This window comes from Sinohyriopsis cumingii, chromosome 1 (assembly GCF_028554795.1).
Source record: "Sinohyriopsis cumingii isolate HCF-2022 chromosome 1, ASM2855479v2, whole genome shotgun sequence".
NCBI classification, from domain to species: domain Eukaryota; kingdom Metazoa; phylum Mollusca; class Bivalvia; order Unionida; family Unionidae; genus Sinohyriopsis; species Sinohyriopsis cumingii.
The window spans coordinates 28487307-28509647 of NC_142961.1; the positions used below are offsets into that span (position 1 = coordinate 28487307).

The 22341-nt window shown below is 35.1% G+C and overlaps 1 protein-coding gene across 1 annotated transcript in view; it reads right to left on the reverse strand.

Moving 5' to 3' along the window:
- Positions 1-17571, reverse strand: part of LOC149806598 (WD repeat-containing protein 70-like) — a 68693-nt gene extending 51122 nt beyond the window's left edge. The window contains exons 1-5 of the mRNA XM_089955347.1: positions 17381-17571; positions 12644-12729; positions 9169-9258; positions 5921-6411; positions 2823-2882 (exon numbers count right to left, since the gene is read on the reverse strand). Coding sequence (XP_089811473.1) covers positions 2823-2882; positions 5921-6411; positions 9169-9258; positions 12644-12653 — 651 coding nt within the window. The 5' untranslated portion in view covers positions 12654-12729; positions 17381-17571. The remainder of the gene's footprint in view (positions 1-2822; positions 2883-5920; positions 6412-9168; positions 9259-12643; positions 12730-17380) is intronic.
- Between the last annotated feature and the right edge of the window lie 4770 nt (positions 17572-22341).

Below are 22341 nucleotides of genomic sequence, written 5' to 3' on the forward strand. Positions count from 1 at the left end.
GCAACTATGCATGGTAAAACTTGGGCAGTCACACGTACGATTACCATGGACTGGAGCTAAAACCTGGACATTTAGAGTGGCCAGATTAAAGAATTACATTTTTTTATTTTTTTATTTTGAATAATATCGGGAAAAGTGTTGTAACTGCATACAGCTGGGAATTATGCTTTTATGAGGTAATGCTAAGTTTTTTGTTGTTGTTTTGTTTATGTAGAATAGGAGTTGTGTTTTGAGCATTCTATTTTATTCATTACATCTCATTCTAGTAGATTGGTTTTCATTACTTACATATTTATTATTATAAGTCATTGTTTATACCCTACAGACTATTATGTCTATCAAATATATTGATTGGAGTTCAATTATGCCATGCTAGTACAATGAATATTCCATGTTATTGTTAAGATCAGCTGCAACATAAATATTTCATATTTTCATTGCCTTGCTTTCATAAAATGTTAGGTTATTCTGAGACAATGACATGGGTGCAATTTCTTGTGATGAGACAATGACATGGATGCATTTTCTTGTTATGGGACAATGACATGGATGCATTTTCTTATTATGAGACAATGACATGAATGCATTTTCTTGGTATGAGACAATGACATGGATGCATTTTCTTGTTATGGGACAATGAAATGGATGCATTTTCTTATTATGAGACAATGACATGGATGCATTTTCTTGTTATGAGACAATGACATGAATGCATTTTCTTGGTATGAGACAATGACATGGGTGCAATTTCTTGTTATGGGACAATGACATGGATGCATTTTCTTGTTATGGGACAATGACATGGATGCATTTTCTTATTATGAGACAATGACATGGATGCATTTTCTTGTTATGAGACAATGACATGGATGCATTTTCTTGGTATGAGACAATGACATGGATGTATTTTCTTGTTATTAGACAATGACATGGATGCATTTTCTTATTATGAGACAATGACATGAATGCATTTTCTTGTTATTAGACAATGACATGGATGTATTTTCTTTTGAGACAATGAAATGGATGCAAAAGAAAAGACAATGACATGGATGCATTTTCTTATTATGAGACAATGACATGGATGCATTTTCTTTTGAGACAATGACATGGATGCATTTTCTTTTGAGACAATGACATGGATGCAAAAGAAGAGACAATGACATGGATGTATTTTCTTTTGAGACAATGAAATGGATGCAAAAGAAGAGACAATGACATGGATGCATTTTCTTATTATGAGACAATGACATGGATGCATTTTCTTTTGAGACAATGACATGGATGCAAAAGAAGAGACAATGACATGGATGCAAAAGAAGAGACAATGACATGGATGTATTTTCTTTTGAGACAATGACATGGATGCAAAAGAAGAGACAATGACATGGATGCAAAAGAAGAGACAATGACATGGATGTATTTTCTTTTAAGACAATGACATGGATGCAAAAGAAGAGACAATGACATGGATGCAAAAGAAGAGACAATGACATGGATGCAAAAGAAGAGACAATGACATGGATGTATTTTCTTTTGAGACAATGACATGGATGCAAAAGAAGAGACAATGACATGGATGTATTTTCTTTTGAGACAATGACATGGATGCAAAAGAAGAGACAATGACATGGATGCAAAAGAAGAGACAATGACATGGATGTATTTTCTTTTGAGACAATGACATGGATGCAAAAGAAGAGACAATGACATGGATGCAAAAGAAGAGACAATGACATGGATGTATTTTCTTTTGAGACAATGACATGGATGCAAAAGAAGAGACAATGACATGGATGCAAAAGAAGAGACAATGACATGGATGTATTTTCTTTTAAGACAATGACATGGATGCAAAAGAAGAGACAATGACATGGATGCAAAAGAAGAGACAATGACATGGATGCAAAAGAAGAGACAATGACATGGATGTATTTTCTTTTGAGACAATGACATGGATGCAAAAGAAGAGACAATGACATGGATGTATTTTCTTTTGAGACAATGACATGGATGCAAAAGAAGAGACAATGACATGGATGTATTTTCTTTTGAGACAATGACATGGATGCAAAAGAAGAGACAATGACATGGATGCAAAAGAAGAGACAATGACATGGATGTATTTTCTTTTGAGACAATGACATGGATGCAAAAGAAGAGACAATGACATGGATGCAAAAGAAGAGACAATGACATGGATGTATTTTCTTTTGAGACAATGACATGGATGCAAAAGAAGAGACAATGACATGGATGTATTTTCTTTTGAGACAATGACATGGATGCAAAAGAAGAGACAATGACATGGATGCAAAAGAAGAGACAATGACATGGATGCAAAAGAAGAGACAATGACATGGATGCAAAAGAAGAGACAACGACATGGATGCATTTTCTTTTCTCAATCAGACATAGCCCTGAAAAATGTTTACAGATCTCCATTCACTAAAAAATGTGAGTGCGACACTAAAACTTTAAACAAGATCTAATTTTTTCATCTTTTGCTAATACATTGATTCCAAAGAATCAATATTTTTTTTAAAAGGGACCAAAATGTTTATGGCACATTTTTTTTTATAGCATACTGATCTTAATAATCCAATCTGATGTAAATGGTAAAATCCAGGCCTTTTCTAACTGCTGTGAATATCATGTGGCATTAGATGATATGTTGTCCTTTTGAATGAATATAGTGTTAAATGCATAAATCATGACAAGAAAAAATACACAGAAAAGAAGCCCTGAATTTATGTCATGATACCATTAATTATTTATGTGAATATGGCTATTTGCTGATCTAGCAGACAAGGCAGTCATACCATTTTAGATCCATGTTCAAGGGTAATCTCATGGCTGGATGGAATCTTCATGACTGGGTTCTGTTAAAAAAGGACAAATTTAGTACAATGAAAAATAAAGTGTTCTTTTACCTGATTTACATTCTTACTTCAATTGTGATAAAAGTCTTTGTTCATTTTTAAGATATGAATAATATGCATAACTGTGGAATTTGGATGAAACACAGTGGTTGCTATGACTCAAAAGAGGTAAAGTAAGGTTTTTACAGTCATTGGTCATTATTAATAATAATGAAATGATCCACATAGGTTTTATTGTAAAGTTCTGGAAACAAAGACTGGAATTATTTTAGAATGAGTCATACAAATTTCAAACTATCACATACAAGTACATTTTTTTAAACATAAATCATACTGGGATGCATCCCATGATATACAAATATGCATATATTGCTGTTTTGAAGTTATACAATGAGTTGTCCACCCAAAGCTTATGTAATGTCACATGTGGGTTGACTTATGCTGTGGGTCAATAATTTTTTGTTATTCAACAAGGACAATATATGTTTACTGTGTAAAGAAGAAAAGTGGCATTCTCTGAATAAATGCAAATGTAATTATATTCCAAGTAAAATATTCCAAATAAAACTAATTCTATGTTCAGGAAAAAACAAGACCCATGTTGGCCTGATAATGCTCACCCAAATGACATCTGCTGAACCGCCAAATGCAAGAACTGCTGGCAAACAAAATCTAGGTCAATAAGATGCTTTTCTATATAAATTTCTTCATATGCTGATGATTGTAGATGTTATGAGACAAAATTTAAAGGTTCAATAAAAAAAAAAATTGTATCACCAATCACATTTAATGACAAATCAAAATCAAGAAAAAATAAATAAAAACTCCTTGATGCCAGGAAGCTTTCAGTCAAATTTCTTCAAATTCTATTAAGTGGATTTTTTGAGGAAATCATTTTGTTCTATTTTCAGTAATCCAATCATATTTGTACAAAATGAAATGCCTTAAATACCAGAATCCTTTTTGCAAAATTCAGTAAAATTCTGTTAAGCAGTTTCTTGAAAAGAAGTTGCTTACATGCAGTGCTCTAAAAATCTGATAGCCCGAGGCCCAGGGTCCCTCTAATTCTAAGTGAGGTGCCTATTAGGCTTGTCTAAAACAATTTTAATTTGCCTGAGGAAACTTTGATCATACTGATGAAATGTATAAATGTATTTTCAAGATGTTGACATACCTGCCATAACAAGCCACATCTAAATCGGATCACCATTGTGTGACTGTCCTACATAAAAATGACATCGATTTTAATCAGATTGAAGGATGGTGGGTCATGCAATTTTGTGATGAACACTAATGACACTTGCAATACCTTCATACCCCATTGAATTTATATCTGAATTGTAGCCTGGGTTGAAAAAAAAATTCTTTCAGCACTGACATTTTTCTATTTTTAGTAATGGTGACCGTATCTGAGGTCAGATCAGCATCATTTATTTAAAAAAATTACAAAAATAAATTCTTTTATACCAGTATGCTTTCTGCCAATTTTTTCAAATTCTGTTGACTGATTTTTCAAAAGAAGTCATTTAAAGGTGGCTTGGCAATCAATTTGATAATGGATGAGCACCATTTGCACAATATGCCAAAATGTCTTTCCAATTTGGTCAAATTCTGTTGAGCAGAAGAAGTCAAGTAACATTTAAACATTTACAAATTTTAGTATCAGTGGCCATGTTTTATTGTAAATTAGCATAAATTATACAAATCTGAACCTATACCATACCAATGCTTTCTTCAAATGTGGTCAAATTATATCAAGCTACTTTTGAGAAGTTAATTAACAGTTACTATATCTGATCTACAAAAGCATCAGTTTTACAAATATGACAGCCAACTAAGCCAGAACACTCTCTACCAAATTTTGAGTTGAAAATTGTACAGTGGATTTTGAGAAGAGGGTGGAAATAGCAACTGTTGATGACTGCACTAAGTATGATGGATGATGCACAATGAACACAGGACTGTACCATAAGCTCACTTAACAGCCAAATAGGCTAAAGAAAAAAAACAAGGAGGTATCTTAACACTGGGAAAAACACAGGGTACTATGACTTAATGGTCACATGGCAATAAATATTATGGGTACATCAGGATAAGTAGCTGAGAAAGAGTAAACAAACATCCAGGGAAACACAGTAATATGACGATTATGAGACAGTCAGTAAGATGGTAGTTTCAAGGTAATATAACATAACCTTGAGGGAGATAAGCATGTTAGAAGAGACTGAATTGGGCAAGGGGCTGGGGAATATAACATTACCTTGAGGGAGACATAAGCATGTCAGAGGAGACTGAACTGGGCAAAGGGCTTGGGAATATAACATTACACCGAGGGAGATATAAACATGTTAGAGGAGACTGAATTGGGCAAGGGTCTGGGAAATATAACCTTATCTTGAAGGAGATATAAGCATGTCAGAAGAGACTGAATTGGGCAAGGGGCTGAGAAATATAAATTATCTTGTGGGAGATATAAGCTTGTCAGAGGAAACTGAACTGGACAAGGGGCTGGGGAATGTAACATTACCTTGCGGGAGATGTCAGAGTATACTGAATTGGGCAAGGGTCTGGGGAATATAACATTACCTTGAGGGAGATATAAGCATGTCAGAGGAGACTGAATTGGGCAAGGGGCTGGGGAATATAACATTACCTTGAGGGAGATATAAGCATAGCAGAGAAGACTGAATTGGACAAGGGGGTATATAACATATGTTGAATGCTACATATCTGAATTTCCAATGATTACAAATTCATACCTTGTACAAAATCGTGACACTATATTGCACATGGCGGGCCAAAGCAAATTTGCACTGGATGAAATGGTGCCCTGAGCGAGTATTGGCTTCAACATGCCTCACACCCCCTGACAAAATACTAAAAACTGCAAAATTGTCCCCCCATCTGGTCGTTGCCTGTATTGCCTGAAACTTACAACAGCACTGCACATCTGTAGTAGTGACAATATGAAATGTCAAATCACTGAAATCAAATGGTAAAAAAATAATATATCCTTTGTAAAATTCTGAGAAAAACACCTGATCTTCCTCGCTCTCATCATTATCATCATCTTCATTCTCATCGCTGTCCTCTTCCTTCATCATCGACAGAGGTACAGGCGGTCCTATCATGCCATCTGAATCTGACTCCATCATGGATGGTTCAGAGCTATGTGTCTGTTTAAAACCCGGTGGAATGGGAGGGCCAATCAAATCTTCATCCTCCTCTGCCTCTCCTAGTCTACCTCCCTCTGAGGTAGCAGATTCTGTCTTTGTAAATGAGGGTGGCATGGAAGGTCCTATCAAATCTTCATTATCTTCATCATCCAATTTGCTTCCCTGGGAACTATTCTGTGTCAGAGGTAATGGAGGACTAATCAAATCTTCACTGGATTCATTAACATTCCCTGAATGATCCGATTTGCTCAGTGTTTTTTCATCCATCTTTTTTAAACCTGATTTTGAAGTGTAAACTTTGCTGTGTGATTCTGGATATGTTCTCTCTGATGGGCCCTCATTTTCATGCTTGACTGAAAACACAAAAAGAAATAACTTTAATCAACATTAGACTCTAAAATACGAAACAAAGTTCTGGAAAGTAGGACTGTTTGTTTCAAACATCTCTTTTAATTGGGAAAAACTCATCTTTATCATACCAAAATTATAAATAAAGGCAGTGGCTTCTAAGTTTTGCATCACAATTTTAAGACATAATAACAGAAAATTATTTTTGATGCCACGATTACTAAAATAAAAGTGATGTTTTTTCTCAACCTGTTGCTATGTACTCTACAGTGTTTGCAAGCACACTGTATTACATGTTACTATATATACATAAATGGTACATGGATTATTCAGTCCATATTGGATAATGACACACATGGAATATATAATTCTGTGTCCATTAAAAACAACCAATGCAAACAAAAAGTCTACAAAGCAACTTAACTTCTTGATGGTGTTTCATAAAGGAAAGGAGGACTCCAATAATCCAATTTTTTTAAAAAGAATTAATGATAAAACTGGTGGTAATATATGTGTTATAGAATGTGCCCTTAGATTATGATTTCTGGAATTACTTAAACCAAAATCGGGGGTTTTAAACTTGCCATATTGTGACAATCTATTTGACTTTAATTCTTGTTGGGGGCTATGGCAACCCCAAATATGCTTCCAAAAGTCCATATAAATTTAAAAGATTGAGAAGGATTACTATACATTATATATGAAGTGAGAATAAACTCTTTTCATATAAGCCAATAAAAATGTTTGGAAATCCAAATCTGAGTAATAAAATAAAAACTTAATGTCTGTTTTGTCAAAGCATTTAATACACTTACAAAAAAAATATGTGGTAGACTTTGCATCATCAAATATCAATGACATACATTGTCATATAATCACAACCACACTGACATTAAATAAAAACAAAGTTTTTGTCTTTAAACTCCATTGGATGACAAAATATAAACTTAATTTGATGCAGTCTTTGCTCCTTTTGACAATTGAGTAAGGGTTTTATGGCAAGGCATGTGTCATTAATGTTCATCTTCGCATTCACAAGACAATGGAAGGTTGTCTACCCTTCCCTGTATTATTAGAACAAATCCTGGCCTGAACTGAGTTCTTCATGATGAACATAACATCAGCATTGCCAAAACTGTATCCAATGCAGTTAGACCACAAAAGATGCTTACCTATATTAAAAATATGAATATATATCACATTTTTGACAGAATTAATAATGTAGATATGTTTTCAGTAGGCCTATGTGTAATAAATTAAATGCTACCCCCTTGCTGCCGTGCTTGACAAAGTAAAATGTCATCAATCTGGAGTTTTTAAATTTATTTTTGCTGGGCTTTGCTTGCTTTGTTGATAGCATTTTCCTTCCTCAATCTTACTCCTCAAAAATGAATCACACTTGAAATTATTCTGACAACTGAAATAATCATATTTTGCATTTTAAATCTTGAGTAAAAATCCAGCTTCAAAGAAAGATTGCAGCTGATCAAAAAATTTATTAAAGTTAGATTCAACATTCTCATTCAATGCAGTATCTTCTCACTGATGTACTTTAACACCTGACTTTGATATATTTTACTTAGACAAATTGGGTTGTTCTACTTTATGTACTTTATTTACGCAAACTAGTGAAATTGGACTGTACATATCATTCTAGCTATTGTCAGACAATTAAGTAATCGATGAAAGGTAGCTGTTAATCTTAGTCCACCATATGTTTAATTTGCCTCAATTATTAGCTGTATGCCACGAGGATAGGTTTAGCTGAGCTTTGAGCAGGACTGTTTACTGTTCATACATACTGATTACCGGCATAATTATAATGCAGTGGTCAAGAAATGTATTTCTGGTATTTTTTGTTGCTGACACAAATTTTGTGACCAAGATTCCTGAAAATCATATTTTTGAAATGACCATATCAGGGTGAGAGGGGTGGGAGTCCAAGTTATTGTTTTTTTTTGTGTGACACAGTGTGTTATGACAGGTATGATTCTATTTTGGACATAGGTCCAAAGCCTGTGGTCAAGTTAAAGTTTGCCAGAAGGTCAAAGACATCTATGTTCTAGTGTCTATCCACCTTTTCATGGATCTAGATGGAAAACCTGCAATCAGTTGTTAAAGCAGGTGTGGAAATGGAAAGATCTTCAATAAGTCACCTATTAATGATTTTTCACACCTGATGGAAGCAATAAGAATTAAATAGCATGCAAATCTCCCCCTTTTTGCAAGGATTTGAGAATGAGAGGTGTTGCAGAAAATATGTATGCATTAAGATCATTCCAATTCAGTACAGAAGTATCAGGCTCTGGGACTAGAGAGATGAAGGTCAGGAGCTTTGCATTTCAAACCAAGTCCCTTGAAATCTGCTTTTAGTTAAGTCTGGATGAAGATATTTTGGCATCATGTTCCACAAATTCACAACTCAGGCAGACTGTGTCTTAAAGGCCTCAATGTCTCTATGGAATCGGAAAAATTCACAATGAATCATTCATTCACTCCATGGTCTTTCACAAACCTCTTTTCAATCAACTGAAACCTTATTGTAATGAGTGCAACAACAAAAGTGGTGAGTGGTCAAAGACAGATAACAGGCTGATAAATGAAGGATGCATGACAGGTGGAAAGTTTCTGGCTAGGTAAGTTAAAATGATCTGCTATGAAACAAATTATTCATCAAATGTAACCAGTATTTAATACTTTCTCCACTGTAGGAAGACAAAAGTTATTTTTTTCCTCTGCTGACTTTTCCATTCAAGACTTACCCAAATTTCCCTGAAATCTCTCAACAGCTGTTTGCCTGACTTCCTCAAACATGGCCATAAAGTCAAACTGTCTGGCCTTTTTACTGGAACCTGAGGAAAGGATTAGAAATATCTAAAATAAAGGTTACATGCAGTTTTCCACTTGCCCCAAAGGCAAAATTTGTTAACATTAATTGGCCATGTTGTTGAAAGTGCAAAATAAAGAAGTACTGGTAAATTTAAACAATTGCGTAAACTGTACTGCTGTAAATTTCTGTGTTTGTCATCACCAGACAGTGTTCTTATAAACAAATTCTATATGCCTTGACTTTTAAACTGTATTTCTTTTTTAAAATTTAATTTTATCAAATGCAATCTTCTCCAGGTCCTGGAGTAAACAAGTAAGAAAATATTAAATGCTATACAGTGTTTTCAAACACCATTTATGATGACTTGCAACTCTGCCATTATCAACCAGACGCCAGATAAATTACTGTCTAGTTTTTCAACCTTCCATTATCAACCAGACACAAGATAATTACTGTCTACTTTTTCAACCTTCCATTATCAACCAGACACAAGATAAATTACTGTCTACTTTTTCAACCTACCATTATCAACCAGACACCAGATAAACTACTGTCTACTTTTTCAGCCTTCTATTATCAACCAGATGCCAAATAAATTACTGACCACTTTTCAACCTTAAATTATCAACCAGACACCAGATAAATTACTTACCAGTTTTTTAACATTCCATTATCAACCCGACACCAGATAAATTACTGACCACTTTTTTAACCTTCCATTATCAACCAGCCAGCGGTTAAATTACTGACCACTTTTTCAACATTCCCATTATCAACCAGCCACCAGCTAAATTACTGTCTACTTTTTCAAAATTTCATTATCAACCAGGTGCAAGCTAAATTACTGTTTCCTATATATGTATATATGGTGCTCTGCTTAAAAACAAATATTAATCATGCAACCACCATTTTTCAATATTTCTCATTTAATATGCATTGATTTAAGATAGTAACTGCGCCAATAAAACATGAGCTTGGCACCTATGCTTATATCCCCAATTTATATAAAGCCTATGGAATTGTGCATGCATCATTTTCTTTAATTAACTGACTTGTTACATTATTACACAATATGGTAAATAGCATGATAGCACTATGTGGATCATGACTGTCATGTTATAGCATAGTTCAATTCAGTTTTGCCCATCACCCCTGTCATGTTATGGCATCAGTTCAATTCAGTTTTGCCCGTCACCCCTGTCATGTTATAGCATAGTTCAATTCAGTTTTGCCCATCACCCCTGTCATGTTATCAGTTCAATTCAGTTTTGCCCATCACCCCTGTCATGTTATAGCATAGTTCAATTCAGTTTTGCCCATCACCCGTCATGTTATAGCATCAGTTCAATTCAGTTTTGCCCATCACCCCTGTCATGTTATAGCATCAGTTCAATTCAGTTTTGCCCGTCAGCCCGTCATGTTATAGCATCAATTCAGTTTTGCCCATCACCCCAGTCATGTTATAGCATTAGTTCAATTCAGTTTTGCCCGTCACCCGTCATGTTATAGCATCAGTTCAATTCAGTTGTGTCCGTCACCCCGTCATGTTATAGCATCAATTCAGTTTTACCCATCACCCCAGTCATGTTATAGCATCAGTTCAATTCAGTTTTGCCCGTCACCCGTCATGTTACAGCATCAGTTCAATTGAGTTTTGCCCGTCACCCCTGTCATGTTATAGCATAGTTCAATTCAGTTTTGCCCATCACCCCTGTCATGTTATAGCATCAATTCAGTTTTGCCCATCACCCCAGTCATGTTATAGCATCAATTCAGTTTTGCCCATCACCCCAGTCATGTTATAGCATCAGTTCAATTCAGTTTTGCCTGTCACCGGTCATGTTATATAGCATCAGTTCAATTCAGCTGAGTCCGTCACCCCTGTCATGTTATAGCATCAATTCAGTTTTGCCCATCACCCCAGCCATGTTATAGCATCAGTTCAATTCAGTTTTGCCCATCACCCGTCATGTTATAGCATCAGTTCATTTCAGTTGTGCCCGTCACCCCTGTCATGTTATAGCATCAGTTCAATTCAGTTTTGCCCATCACCCCTGTCATGCTATAGCATCAGTTCAATTCAGTTTTGCCCATCACCACTGTCATGTTATAGCATCAGTTCAATTCACTTTTGCCTGTCACCCCTGTCATATTATAGCATCAATTCACTTTTGCCCATTACCCCAGTCATGTTATAGCATCATTTTCAATTCAGTTTTGCCCATCACCCCTGTCATGTTATAGCACAGTTCAATTCAGTTTTGCCCATCACCCCAGTCATGTTATAGCATCAATTCAGTTTTGCCCATCACCCCAGTCATGTTATAGCATCAGTTCAATTCAGTTTTGCCTGTCCTGTCACCGGTCATGTTATATAGCATCAGTTCAATTCAGCTGAGTCCATCACCCCTGTCATGTTATAGCATCAATTCAGTTTTGCCCATCACCCCTGTCATGTTATAGCATCAGTTCAATTCAGTTTTGCCCATCACCCCTGTCATGTTATAGCATCAGTTCAATTCAGTTTTGACCATCACCCGTCATGTTATAGCATCAGTTCAATTCAGTTTTGCCCATCACCCATCATGTTATAGCATCAATTCACTTTTGCCCATTACCCCAGTCATGTTATAGCATCAGTTCAATTCAGTTTTGCCCGTCACCCATCATGTTATAGCATCAGTTCAATTCAGTTTTGCCCATCACCACTGTCATGTTATAGCATCAATTCACTTTTGCCCATTACCGCAGTCATGTTATAGCATCATTTTCAATTCAGTTTTGCCCATCACCCCTGTCATGTTATAGCATCAGTTCAATTCAGTTTTGCCCGTCACCCCTGTCATGTTATAGCATCAATTCAGTTTTGCCCATCACCCCTGTCATGTTATAGCATCAGTTCAATTCAGTTTTGCCCATCACCCCTGTCATGTTATAGCATCAGTTCAATTCAGTTGTGTCCGTCACCCCTGTCATGTTATAGCATCAATTCAGTTTTGCCCATCACCCCCGTCATGTTATAGCATCATTTTCAATTCAGTTTTGCCCATCACCCCTGTCATGTTATAGCATCAGTTCAATTCAGTTCTGCCCGTCACCCCTGTCATGTTATAGCATCAGTTTAATTCACTTTTGCCGTCACCCCTGTCATGTTATAGTGTTCAATTCAGTTTTGCCCATCACACCTGTCATGTCATAGCATACAAAGCTTCAATTTACAGGCATGTACTAGCAACTTCAATAACTTCTGATATAAAGATTAGGATTTTAACAACAGTTTGACTTAAATTGTTGCCATTTTATAAATATTAAATCTCAATAAATGATTCTCACATACAAACGGAAGTCTAGAAATAAAACTGAATCAGTCCAGTTACTTGTCTCACCAAAATATGTAAATAATTTACCTGCTGCCATTCTTGTCTTTTATAAACTTCACAGAATGGGTCACCTAATATATCAGATGTATATGAACCATACCAGCTGATTGTACCTGAAAATGAAATAGAAATATTTAGATCAATCATTACATGTGACCTGAGCATTAAATAATGTTAATTCAATTGTTACTGTGTATATTTTGCATCATTTCACAAAAAACATTTTTGTCAATACTTAAATATGTCTTTTATAAGATTTAATTTCCATAGAAAAATAATTTTTTTGCTGTCCCTTTAAATATGTGCTTTTAACAGCAACAAAATCCACAAAAAATTGAAAACCCAAGAAAAATAATCATTTCAATGTACTATGGAATAAATATGGATACAACACAGTCACAAGACGGATCCTGATTTTTTTGTCTTAGATGTCCCTGCAACCCAGACACTAAATAAAACATCAACCAAGCTGACAAATGGATAAACTAATTCAATTAAGATTACTGATCATAGTGTTCCTACACAGCAGTCATTACATTTTTCATTGAGCATGGTGCTATCTTAATCCTGACTGTTATATAAATTTGCAGATAGTAAACTTAATATGTACAATACATTTGATTGATACTTGTTAATTTTCCCTTCCCCCCTGCACTCATATATGCATTCATTAGATTTGTTATCATACAGTGACTCAATACAGTATATATTCACATACAAGACGAGTCCATCTGCAAACTGCACTAATCCAGATCTGCCATCATATAATATGCCTGCAGATCTGGGTCTATGCAGATAACAAACAGCAGAGACACTTATCTGCATCACAGGCACATTATGCTATGGCAGCTCAAAATCTTTGTTGTTTGCAGTTTGATCGAACTTTAAAGCAAATGTAGACAGTACTTGATGTGGTTGGCAGTTATGGACCCCAACAAACACATTATAGCATGGTTCCTATGTGAATTGTCATCTTTTCTGACCAGGTAATACAAGAATCAGGGCTCTCGGGGACCTACATCTAGGTCAAATAAGCATGAAATTCTCCAAAGATGAACAGTTTCTCCCTGTAACATGTCCCCATGATGTGCCTCATTGTTGTCCCAAGACAATCCTCCTTTTCATAATTTGGTCAGCTATGGCCATTCTTCAGAATAGCTAAAGGCTAGATTTGCATAAAAAAGCATGAAACCTGTGGAACTAATTAGCAGTTAAATCCTATCATTGTAATTATCTTGCGAAAAGGACAGTTTAAAGGCTACCCTGACATTATTAAAGAAACCCTGTTCTACTAAGTGTGTATGTAAGCACCTTTACTTGAGTGGCAAATAAATGATGCCCATTTTCAGGCACTGGCAAACATTTAGAACTGCTGGCCAGGTCAGAATTATTGAGTGTTGCATGCAATTATTGCTTTTAGTACATACAATACAAAACTACAACTTGTACCAGTCGCCTTTCCAAACAGTATGGCATGCGACCATTTGCACATGTTTCACAGTTGCCAACACCTGGCATCTTTTGTTGGAATGTTATTTAAATTAAATTGCTGATGATGCAAAATTAAATCATGAAAGTAATAAAAGCTTTCTCAGAGCCTAATTTGGACAACATTGTCAAATTAGCAATATGCCATAATAACAACAATAACTACTATTTAAATACATGTGATTTTTAAAGGGCACTAAAACATCAGGAGAGTCTTTTCAAAAGATTGCATTAAATATGTTGACTCACAAGCATAATTAAAGCAAAATCTGTTTTCATCTTCAAAAAAATGGACTTGTGATGAAAATGACAATGCCAACAAAAGGAACTACAACATGTATATCTGCATATTGTGACAGATATTTATTATTACCCTTACTCTCTCAGATGAATTGAAAGGAAAATTAAAAAGTACATGTCATGATTATTATTTTATTACATATTCGGATTAAATTTTCAGCCTCCTAAGATCAAATTAGAGAAAAACTATTTTTCAGTCATTGTCAAAAAATATATCATGACAGTCTACCATCTACAAAATTATTTATTTTTCAATTCAGTTAGGTTCTATACTTATTACTGTTCTGTGACTTAACCTAATGTATGTATGGCATTCAAGTTATTGAAGTATTCAAGTACAGGACACACCATTATTCTGATTAATTTATTTGCTATTCCTTGTACATAAATGTGTGCAATGTGGTAATTTTTCATGCCAATTTTGCAGGATTTTCTCAAAAGCAAATAGGATTTTCTGTCTTTTTGCATCGCATAGTAACCTTCAACAACAATGATCCGAGTTAAATTTGTGACTGCTAAGGTTGATAACTGCAAGTTAGTATTTCCATTTCAATGGAAAGGATTTTGCTTCCCTGCAGCCTCACACAACTCACAAATTGCTTGCTTTCAATGTTCAATCTGATTTTACTGTTGTAAAACATGAGAACTGCAAAGTTCTGATGTTTATAGTTATGCCCCCATTTGTATCAGCTTCCTTCACCAGTCAAGATGGAGTCAGCATTATTATTTTGGGGTGTTTATCAGCATTATTGTCAAGACCATTTCCCAAATAATGACAACAGATTTTGTTGATTCATTTTTATCAAAGTACTTTCCTTTAAAAAGTAACTACTGATACTGCAATAACGAAATCCCGCATAATGAAGCAACAATTACTATCATTATTTCTATTATTGTTGTTGTTGTTTGTTGTTGCTTATTAATGATTAGAGTGTAATGTCCAACTCAAACTCTGAGAAAGCTTTGATTAGCCAACTTTCATTATACATACTGTCATCAATTTAAACACTGTTAAAACAACAATGCCTATTTACCTAAATCTACCCATTAGCTATTCTGCAGATTAGCCATGACTGACCAAAATAAAAATGAAAAGCGTCATGAGGAAGATAATGTGTGTTATTGGGATAGATTACATGGAGAAACAGTGCAGCCTTTGTGAATTTCATGCATATTTGATCCAGAAGCTTGTGTCCCTGAAAGCCCTGCAATAACTGTGTATAACACAGATCAATTTAAAGCCAACAGGATACCAAAATACCACAAAATGATACTAATAAACTAGGACAAAAATGGGAGAAGCAATCTGAACCTAAAAAATACAATATATGCAAATGACAAGGGATCCTATAAATCTGGAATGTCAGAAAATCTCAATTACTACAGATATGAAATGGAACCTTCAAATTCAGGATATGCATGAAGCAAATCATACTTTAGGACTAATAAGATGTAACTTATCGTCTTGCCCACAAAATGGAAATTAATTACCTTTCCAAAGTTTAGTTACTTCTATTTTAGAATATACTTGGACAATCTGGGACCTCCATTCCTAAAGTTTTACAAGATGAAACTGACAAAATTCTAAAAATTATAAACATGTAGTAGGTTTATTAATCCAATTATTACTATTTCTGTAAAATATTAACTTCATGTTCATGTACTAATTTAGAAACCATTAAACCAATGTAGATTTTAAAACAATTACAGTACTATAATATTATAAAAACAAAGAAAATCAGTTGAAATCAATATACTGTGTATCTGTTACATAAACTTAGAGTAACACATTTTTTCCATGAATAATCAAAGCCTGGAATTCTTTACCTCAAATATTAATCACAACTGCTGAATCCTAACAAACTTTATACCTTTTGAAATTAGCAAAATTATTCTAAAGGAAGTCTTTCATAAAGACTGATGCTGTGCATAAAAACAATGTTACTTTGATGTCACACCTATAGTAAAAGCATTACAGGTCACGTTTGTGCAATTGTCCAAAATATCAATTGTTGTTTAAAAATATAATACTTATTTTGTTATTACCAATGTCTATTCATTCCTGATTATTGAATGCTCTTTACCTTAACTGTCGTGAAGAAACTTCTAGATGAAAATTATGGATCATATTAACTTTTACAATGTGGCCAGGTCCTGAACTGGGTCATGGTAAGAGCACATCGAGACTAATCATCACAGTATAGGGTAGTACAAATGTGTTTATCTACATGCGTAGTTTTCACTGTGACATCACAATGCATGATATTCAATCCAAACTGTATTGGATCACATCTTATGGTTGATTTCGTTAAAAAATGTTGACGTACTTTAACACTGATTTTGTCATATGTACTTCTCAAAGCATGTAAATAATGATCTTCCAAAAGAATGTGTATGTACAAGGATGCGAAAAAAGCGCACAATTGTCTTTTACAGGTAAACAAAATCAAATTCCAAATAAATTACTCAAATAATAGGTGCTAAATGCCTACATGACCTGTATGACTTTTGCTATAAATCAAGACGAAGATTCTGAGTGGTCATCTCTATCTGCATGTCAATTTGTTGGGACTTCTTGTAACCTCAATTCCATCTACACTGATTAAACCTGGAGAACACATGCATTCCTGCATATAACCGTCTGAAAGGATACATAACTTGTCACACAAAAAAAAAAGCCAGAAGAACAGTAGTCCTTCAACGTTGGACACATCACCAGATATGTTTGCTTATTAGCACTAAAACATACACAGATTGTGACAAGTCTTACATTGTAGGACTAAACGCATAGATATTTTGACAAGAAGCTCAGTACTTTACTGGGCTTTGGGGTTTAAGTACTAGCTCAGCAATCCTAACTTTCCTTCTTTGTATGTTGCTGACATCGGCTTGGGGCAACGAGTCTGAGAGCACTGTTTCATTTATAACTTCCTTTAAAACGATTTTATTAAAAATAGTTCATAAATACTTTCGGACCTGACTATCCAAGCCACTGATTGGCTGGGATATATGGAGAACTCATTGCAGTAAAGGTATATGTCTTTAGATGGTCACTTCTCCATTTGCCCCTCTATAACTGGTACAGCTTTGTAAACAAACGTATCTTTGCTGACCTCGCGAGTCAGAAAAATATCAACAAACTTCGAACACTGCTTGGTTTAAATTGATTTCAAATGTAGAGCGTTACTCAGGGGGAGTAATGGCCGAACTTGGGGTAATCGACGCGCACAAACGGATACAAACTATAAGAAGTCGGTTGTCATGACTAAGCTATGAAAAGTCATCCCACCCAAAAATTAAATTAAAACAAAAATAGCACTTTTTAAAATAAACCATAACAAGCTAAACTAAAACAATAATGTTTGTAACATAAAAATATTAAAATTAATACAAAAATTTTCAAAACCTAAATAAAACTAACACGAGGCACACTCTAAACAGACAGATGTAAAAAGAAGGAAACAAAATGCGAACAATACAAGCAAACGCCAAAATGAAATTATCTGTATTCCCAAAAAAAATCAATATTTAACTAAAACAAACCAAGCACGAGTGAAACAAGCAAATGTCAAATGAAATAACGACATTTAAACTAATAAGATCAATGCTCAAATAAAACAAATGAGATATAAACGAAACAGAAAAATGTCAAAAGAACCAAACAAAACACAACTGAAATAAACCAACGTCAAATTAAATAGATGGTATTTTCATGAAAAAATAAGACTAATTATAACTTCAAAAATCTACCAACCAAGGATTGTATGGAGGGACTTGAGTGTATTTTAGGTGTGGTTTTATTAAATACTGAACCTCTCTGTCTCTCTGTCTCTCTCTCCAAAAAGAGGTTCATTCTAAAATACTTTCATGACTCTCTATCCACTCCTCCATATGTTCTAATAAATTTAAATTAGTTGATTAGAAATGGAAAAGAAACATTTTACAACCAGTTAAGCCGAGAAAAACAACCAAGTAACAAATGTGCGGTTTCAGTTTCGTTAACAGCTCTCTGAAACAATAAAAGGGAAATTTTTGTCCTGTTCGACAATAAGTGATTATTTTTTGTTTCCCTGATCAGGATAGAGAGAACGAGTACTAAAAAAAGGATCACTGATCAATGCCTCTTGACTGATCCATACCAGAAGCAAACGTGGCCTCATAAAAAAAAAAAAAAAAAATGATAAATAAATGTGTCAGCTAAGGAATAATTGCCTGATCAATATAATTCTCAGGTGCTCTTTTTGACATAGCTCTAGTAACTGCACAAACAGGATATAAATCAAGTGTTTCATTCTCAACAAGATGAACGTTTTGATCCAAAGAAGTTAATAACACAACTTTATCTCTAGCTAGGTCAATGCCTACTAATAAATTAATACCTTAAATTAGTCATGGGTTCTGAGACTTGTTACTGTTGTTTCTTGTAGGGTTTAAAGCCATTTTTCAGCACAAGATAGACTATACATGGCGGCCAGTATAAATGGCGGAACCCTGGAAAACCCTGAAAAGAACCATCGACCTACGAGAAGCTACTGACAGACTTTAACACGTACCCACATTGGCCGAACCTGAGACTCGAACCCACGCAGACGGGTGAGATGGTAATGATCCGTAAATGGGATCAGTTTAGACCACTCGGACACTCGTGGTCCCGGATCCTGAGACTAAGTCTGATGCAAAATCGATACAAAGGAGAGGAACATTAACAAAGCCGTTCTCTACTCCCTGAATAATAAAACTTTCACAAGAAGTATCAGATAACAAAAGACGGTGAAAGCTTCTGTTCCCCTTAATATTTTAATATGGATAGGCTTGACAGAATCGCCAGTAAATGATATAGAAATATCTGAATATTTCGACATGAATGGTTCGTAATTCTCCATAATGGAATCAGATGGAGTTTCGGACCGGCATTGCTTGCAATACTAAACCGTGACCTTGGCCTCTTTAAGTAAGATAATTTGGAATATTGCTCTCTTTATTCTGTTGCATATATCGCAATATGTAGCAGTCGGAAATGGCGTGCCCTTTCTTCTTACAATAAACGCACGTAGGAGGAGATACTGATTTCTGATCAGTCGTATCAGACGTTTGGGTTTTAAAAGCTATGCCATATTAAGGTTTGGAAGTACTTGTATTTTTTTTTTTTTTACCCCAAAACTGCTAAGAGGAAGAGTTATTTGCAAATTAAACTTTGTGCGTCAAGGAATACCCGCTGTTGTGTGTATAAAGTTTGCACCTCTTGCTTGTCAAGATGGGTCTTGACATGCCTATGACTTTACTCTTCAACTAATATGAGCTATCTGAGGCTATTTTAGTCTTTATCTATATTTTTGGCTGAAAACCACCCATCAAATAATCGCTTATTTTCCCTCGCAAATTCTAAATGAGTATGTCTAGTTTGTTCTTTACAATTCCCAAACCTTTGTCTATGTGCCTTATATACCAACTCGTAACCCTGCCAGTTCTAGTTCTTTTAATCTATATTGCATTTTTCTTTCTTCTCTCTACGTAAGCATCTGTTCCTTTTTTCTCCATTTGCATTTATATTTATCGTTCTTCCTTTTCTTTCTGATTCTTCCTTTCGTTTCCTTTCAAGTGTATTTATCTTGCTTGTTTTTCTGCTTTTGCATTTGCCTCCCTTTTTCCTTTTCGTGTGAATTTGCATTTTCACTATTTCATTCGGAAGCTGAAGTTTTCTTAATTATATTTCCGACCTTTTTTAAAATAAAAATACCATGTTTAATATCCTATCAAAACCAGATAAGACTTACTAATCAAACTTAGAGCACTAGAATCCAAAACTTTCTTGTTCACCAAATACTGAATCAACTTGGTCTTTATCTCCTATTTGGTTAAAGAAGCTTTCCTTTTAGATAGACCATAATGTCTTGCAACCTCAAGCAAATCATCTCTTTTTCATTGACTCTAACCTTTCATGGGTACAATTTAAACCAAAGTTCTCCAATTTAGACGAACTGTGAATGTTTGTTGACTACACTAAAGATTTCTCAAATGTGTGAAATTAAAACCTTTTCTAAATACAACAATATGCCGAAATGAAGTTATTTTAAATTTTAAAGACAATTTTTAAAGTATCTAAAATCTGTTAAAGAAATTCCTATCCTCGACAAGCCCCCAATTTCTGTTACGACTCTATTGTCGTAAAATAAGTAGCAGAAAGAAACAAAACCAGCAAGCTTTAGCATATTCGACAAACATTTTATTTCCATTTACTATAATATGAAAATTTAAAAGACAGTATTGTGAATTGAATCCCAAATATTAATAATTATTCTATCACAAGTCCAAAATTATGGAATGTTCTGTATGAATTACATTACCTTGAATGCCCTGATATACCATGGGTTTTAAATAGTTCTGAGTATGCTGTAGTACCAATTGTCTTTAATATGTCGATTTATCAGTAGTCTTAATTGTTATATATATATATATATATATATATATATATATATATATATATATATATATATATATATATATATATATATATATATATATATATATATATATATATATAAGTAGTGAATGGGGCCACCCTAGCCTCGCCTCAATGGGAATTAGCATTACAGACCCCCCCCCCCCGGGCCACTCTAGCCTCAAGGAAAATTTAACATGGGGAAAAATCCTGGGCCACTCTAGCCTCAAGGGGAATTTAACATGGGAAATAGTCATGGGCCACTCTAGCCTCAAGGGGAATTGAACATGGGGAAAAAGTCTTGGGCCACTCTAGCCTCAAGGGGAATTGAATATGGGGGAATAGAGTTTGGGCTTGTCTAGGGACAAGGGGAATTGAACATGGGGAATAGAGTTTGGGTCTGTCTAGGGACAAGGGGAATTTAAATTTTTTTTTTTTTTTAAAATTTAAAAAAAGGGTAGACAATCGAAAGTCATTCTCTTTTCGAGACCTATGAGTGGCCCTGAAAAGGGCCTTTGGGTTTATGTCAATGTATCCATTAACATAAAGGGCACCGCATTGGTCTTCTTCTTGTCCTTAGGCTGCGTCTCACTGTTGGCCCGTAAATCAGCACTCTTTTGAGGCATCCTTGTCTTTCTACGTAGATCCTACGTATCCACAGACTGGTGTCTGTCCTGTGGACAACGGTCCACTTGGATCGGACATACATTAGCATGTCCGTCCTAAACATCACTGAAGACACAAGGGTGGATGATTCAACTGTGGTCCACATCTTGAGGCGACGAGAACAGGTGAATCAATGCAGTGAATTGCGCTTATTTATAGGTAGAGGAAGGATTGAAACGGATTGAGTTCATTCACCAATCCAAACACGCGTTACAAAATTCAGTCAGCCCGCATCCAATCCGAAGAGAGCAGTCTGTGACGTAACGTGGTCTATATAGATTCGCTAGCGCCTGTGTGTAGTCAATCTATGCGACAGTGATTCAACATGACGGAAACTCAGAAAACGATTCATTGGGGTGCACCAGCAGTGGAGACCGCCCAAGGGAACCCGGACTTACTTTCAGAAGAGGTAAATTGGGATTTTGTGGATTTTCTTACCTCGCAAGAATTTGTTCCGGAACCTTCGTTACCTTCTTCATTACCGCAAGTGGAGAATTTTAGACAGAGACAGAAAGAAGAATTGGAGAAATTTATACAACGACAAAAGGAAGCTGAACAAGCTTTTCTCCTACAGCAACAGCAGCAAGAAGAAGAGGTAAGAAAAAAAAAACAAGAAGAAGAAGAAGTAGCAGCAAGGAAACAAGAGGGTGAAAATCAAACGGTCACGGTACTGTTGGACATTTTAGCGGAGTTAAGAAGTCTGAAACAAATGTATCAGACTTCTTTATTACGACCAAAGAGAATACGACCTTCCCGAGCTAAACACGTCAACCCTGTGACTAAGCCTACCGTACCACCCTTAGTGATTTCAACCAAATCATCATCATCATCA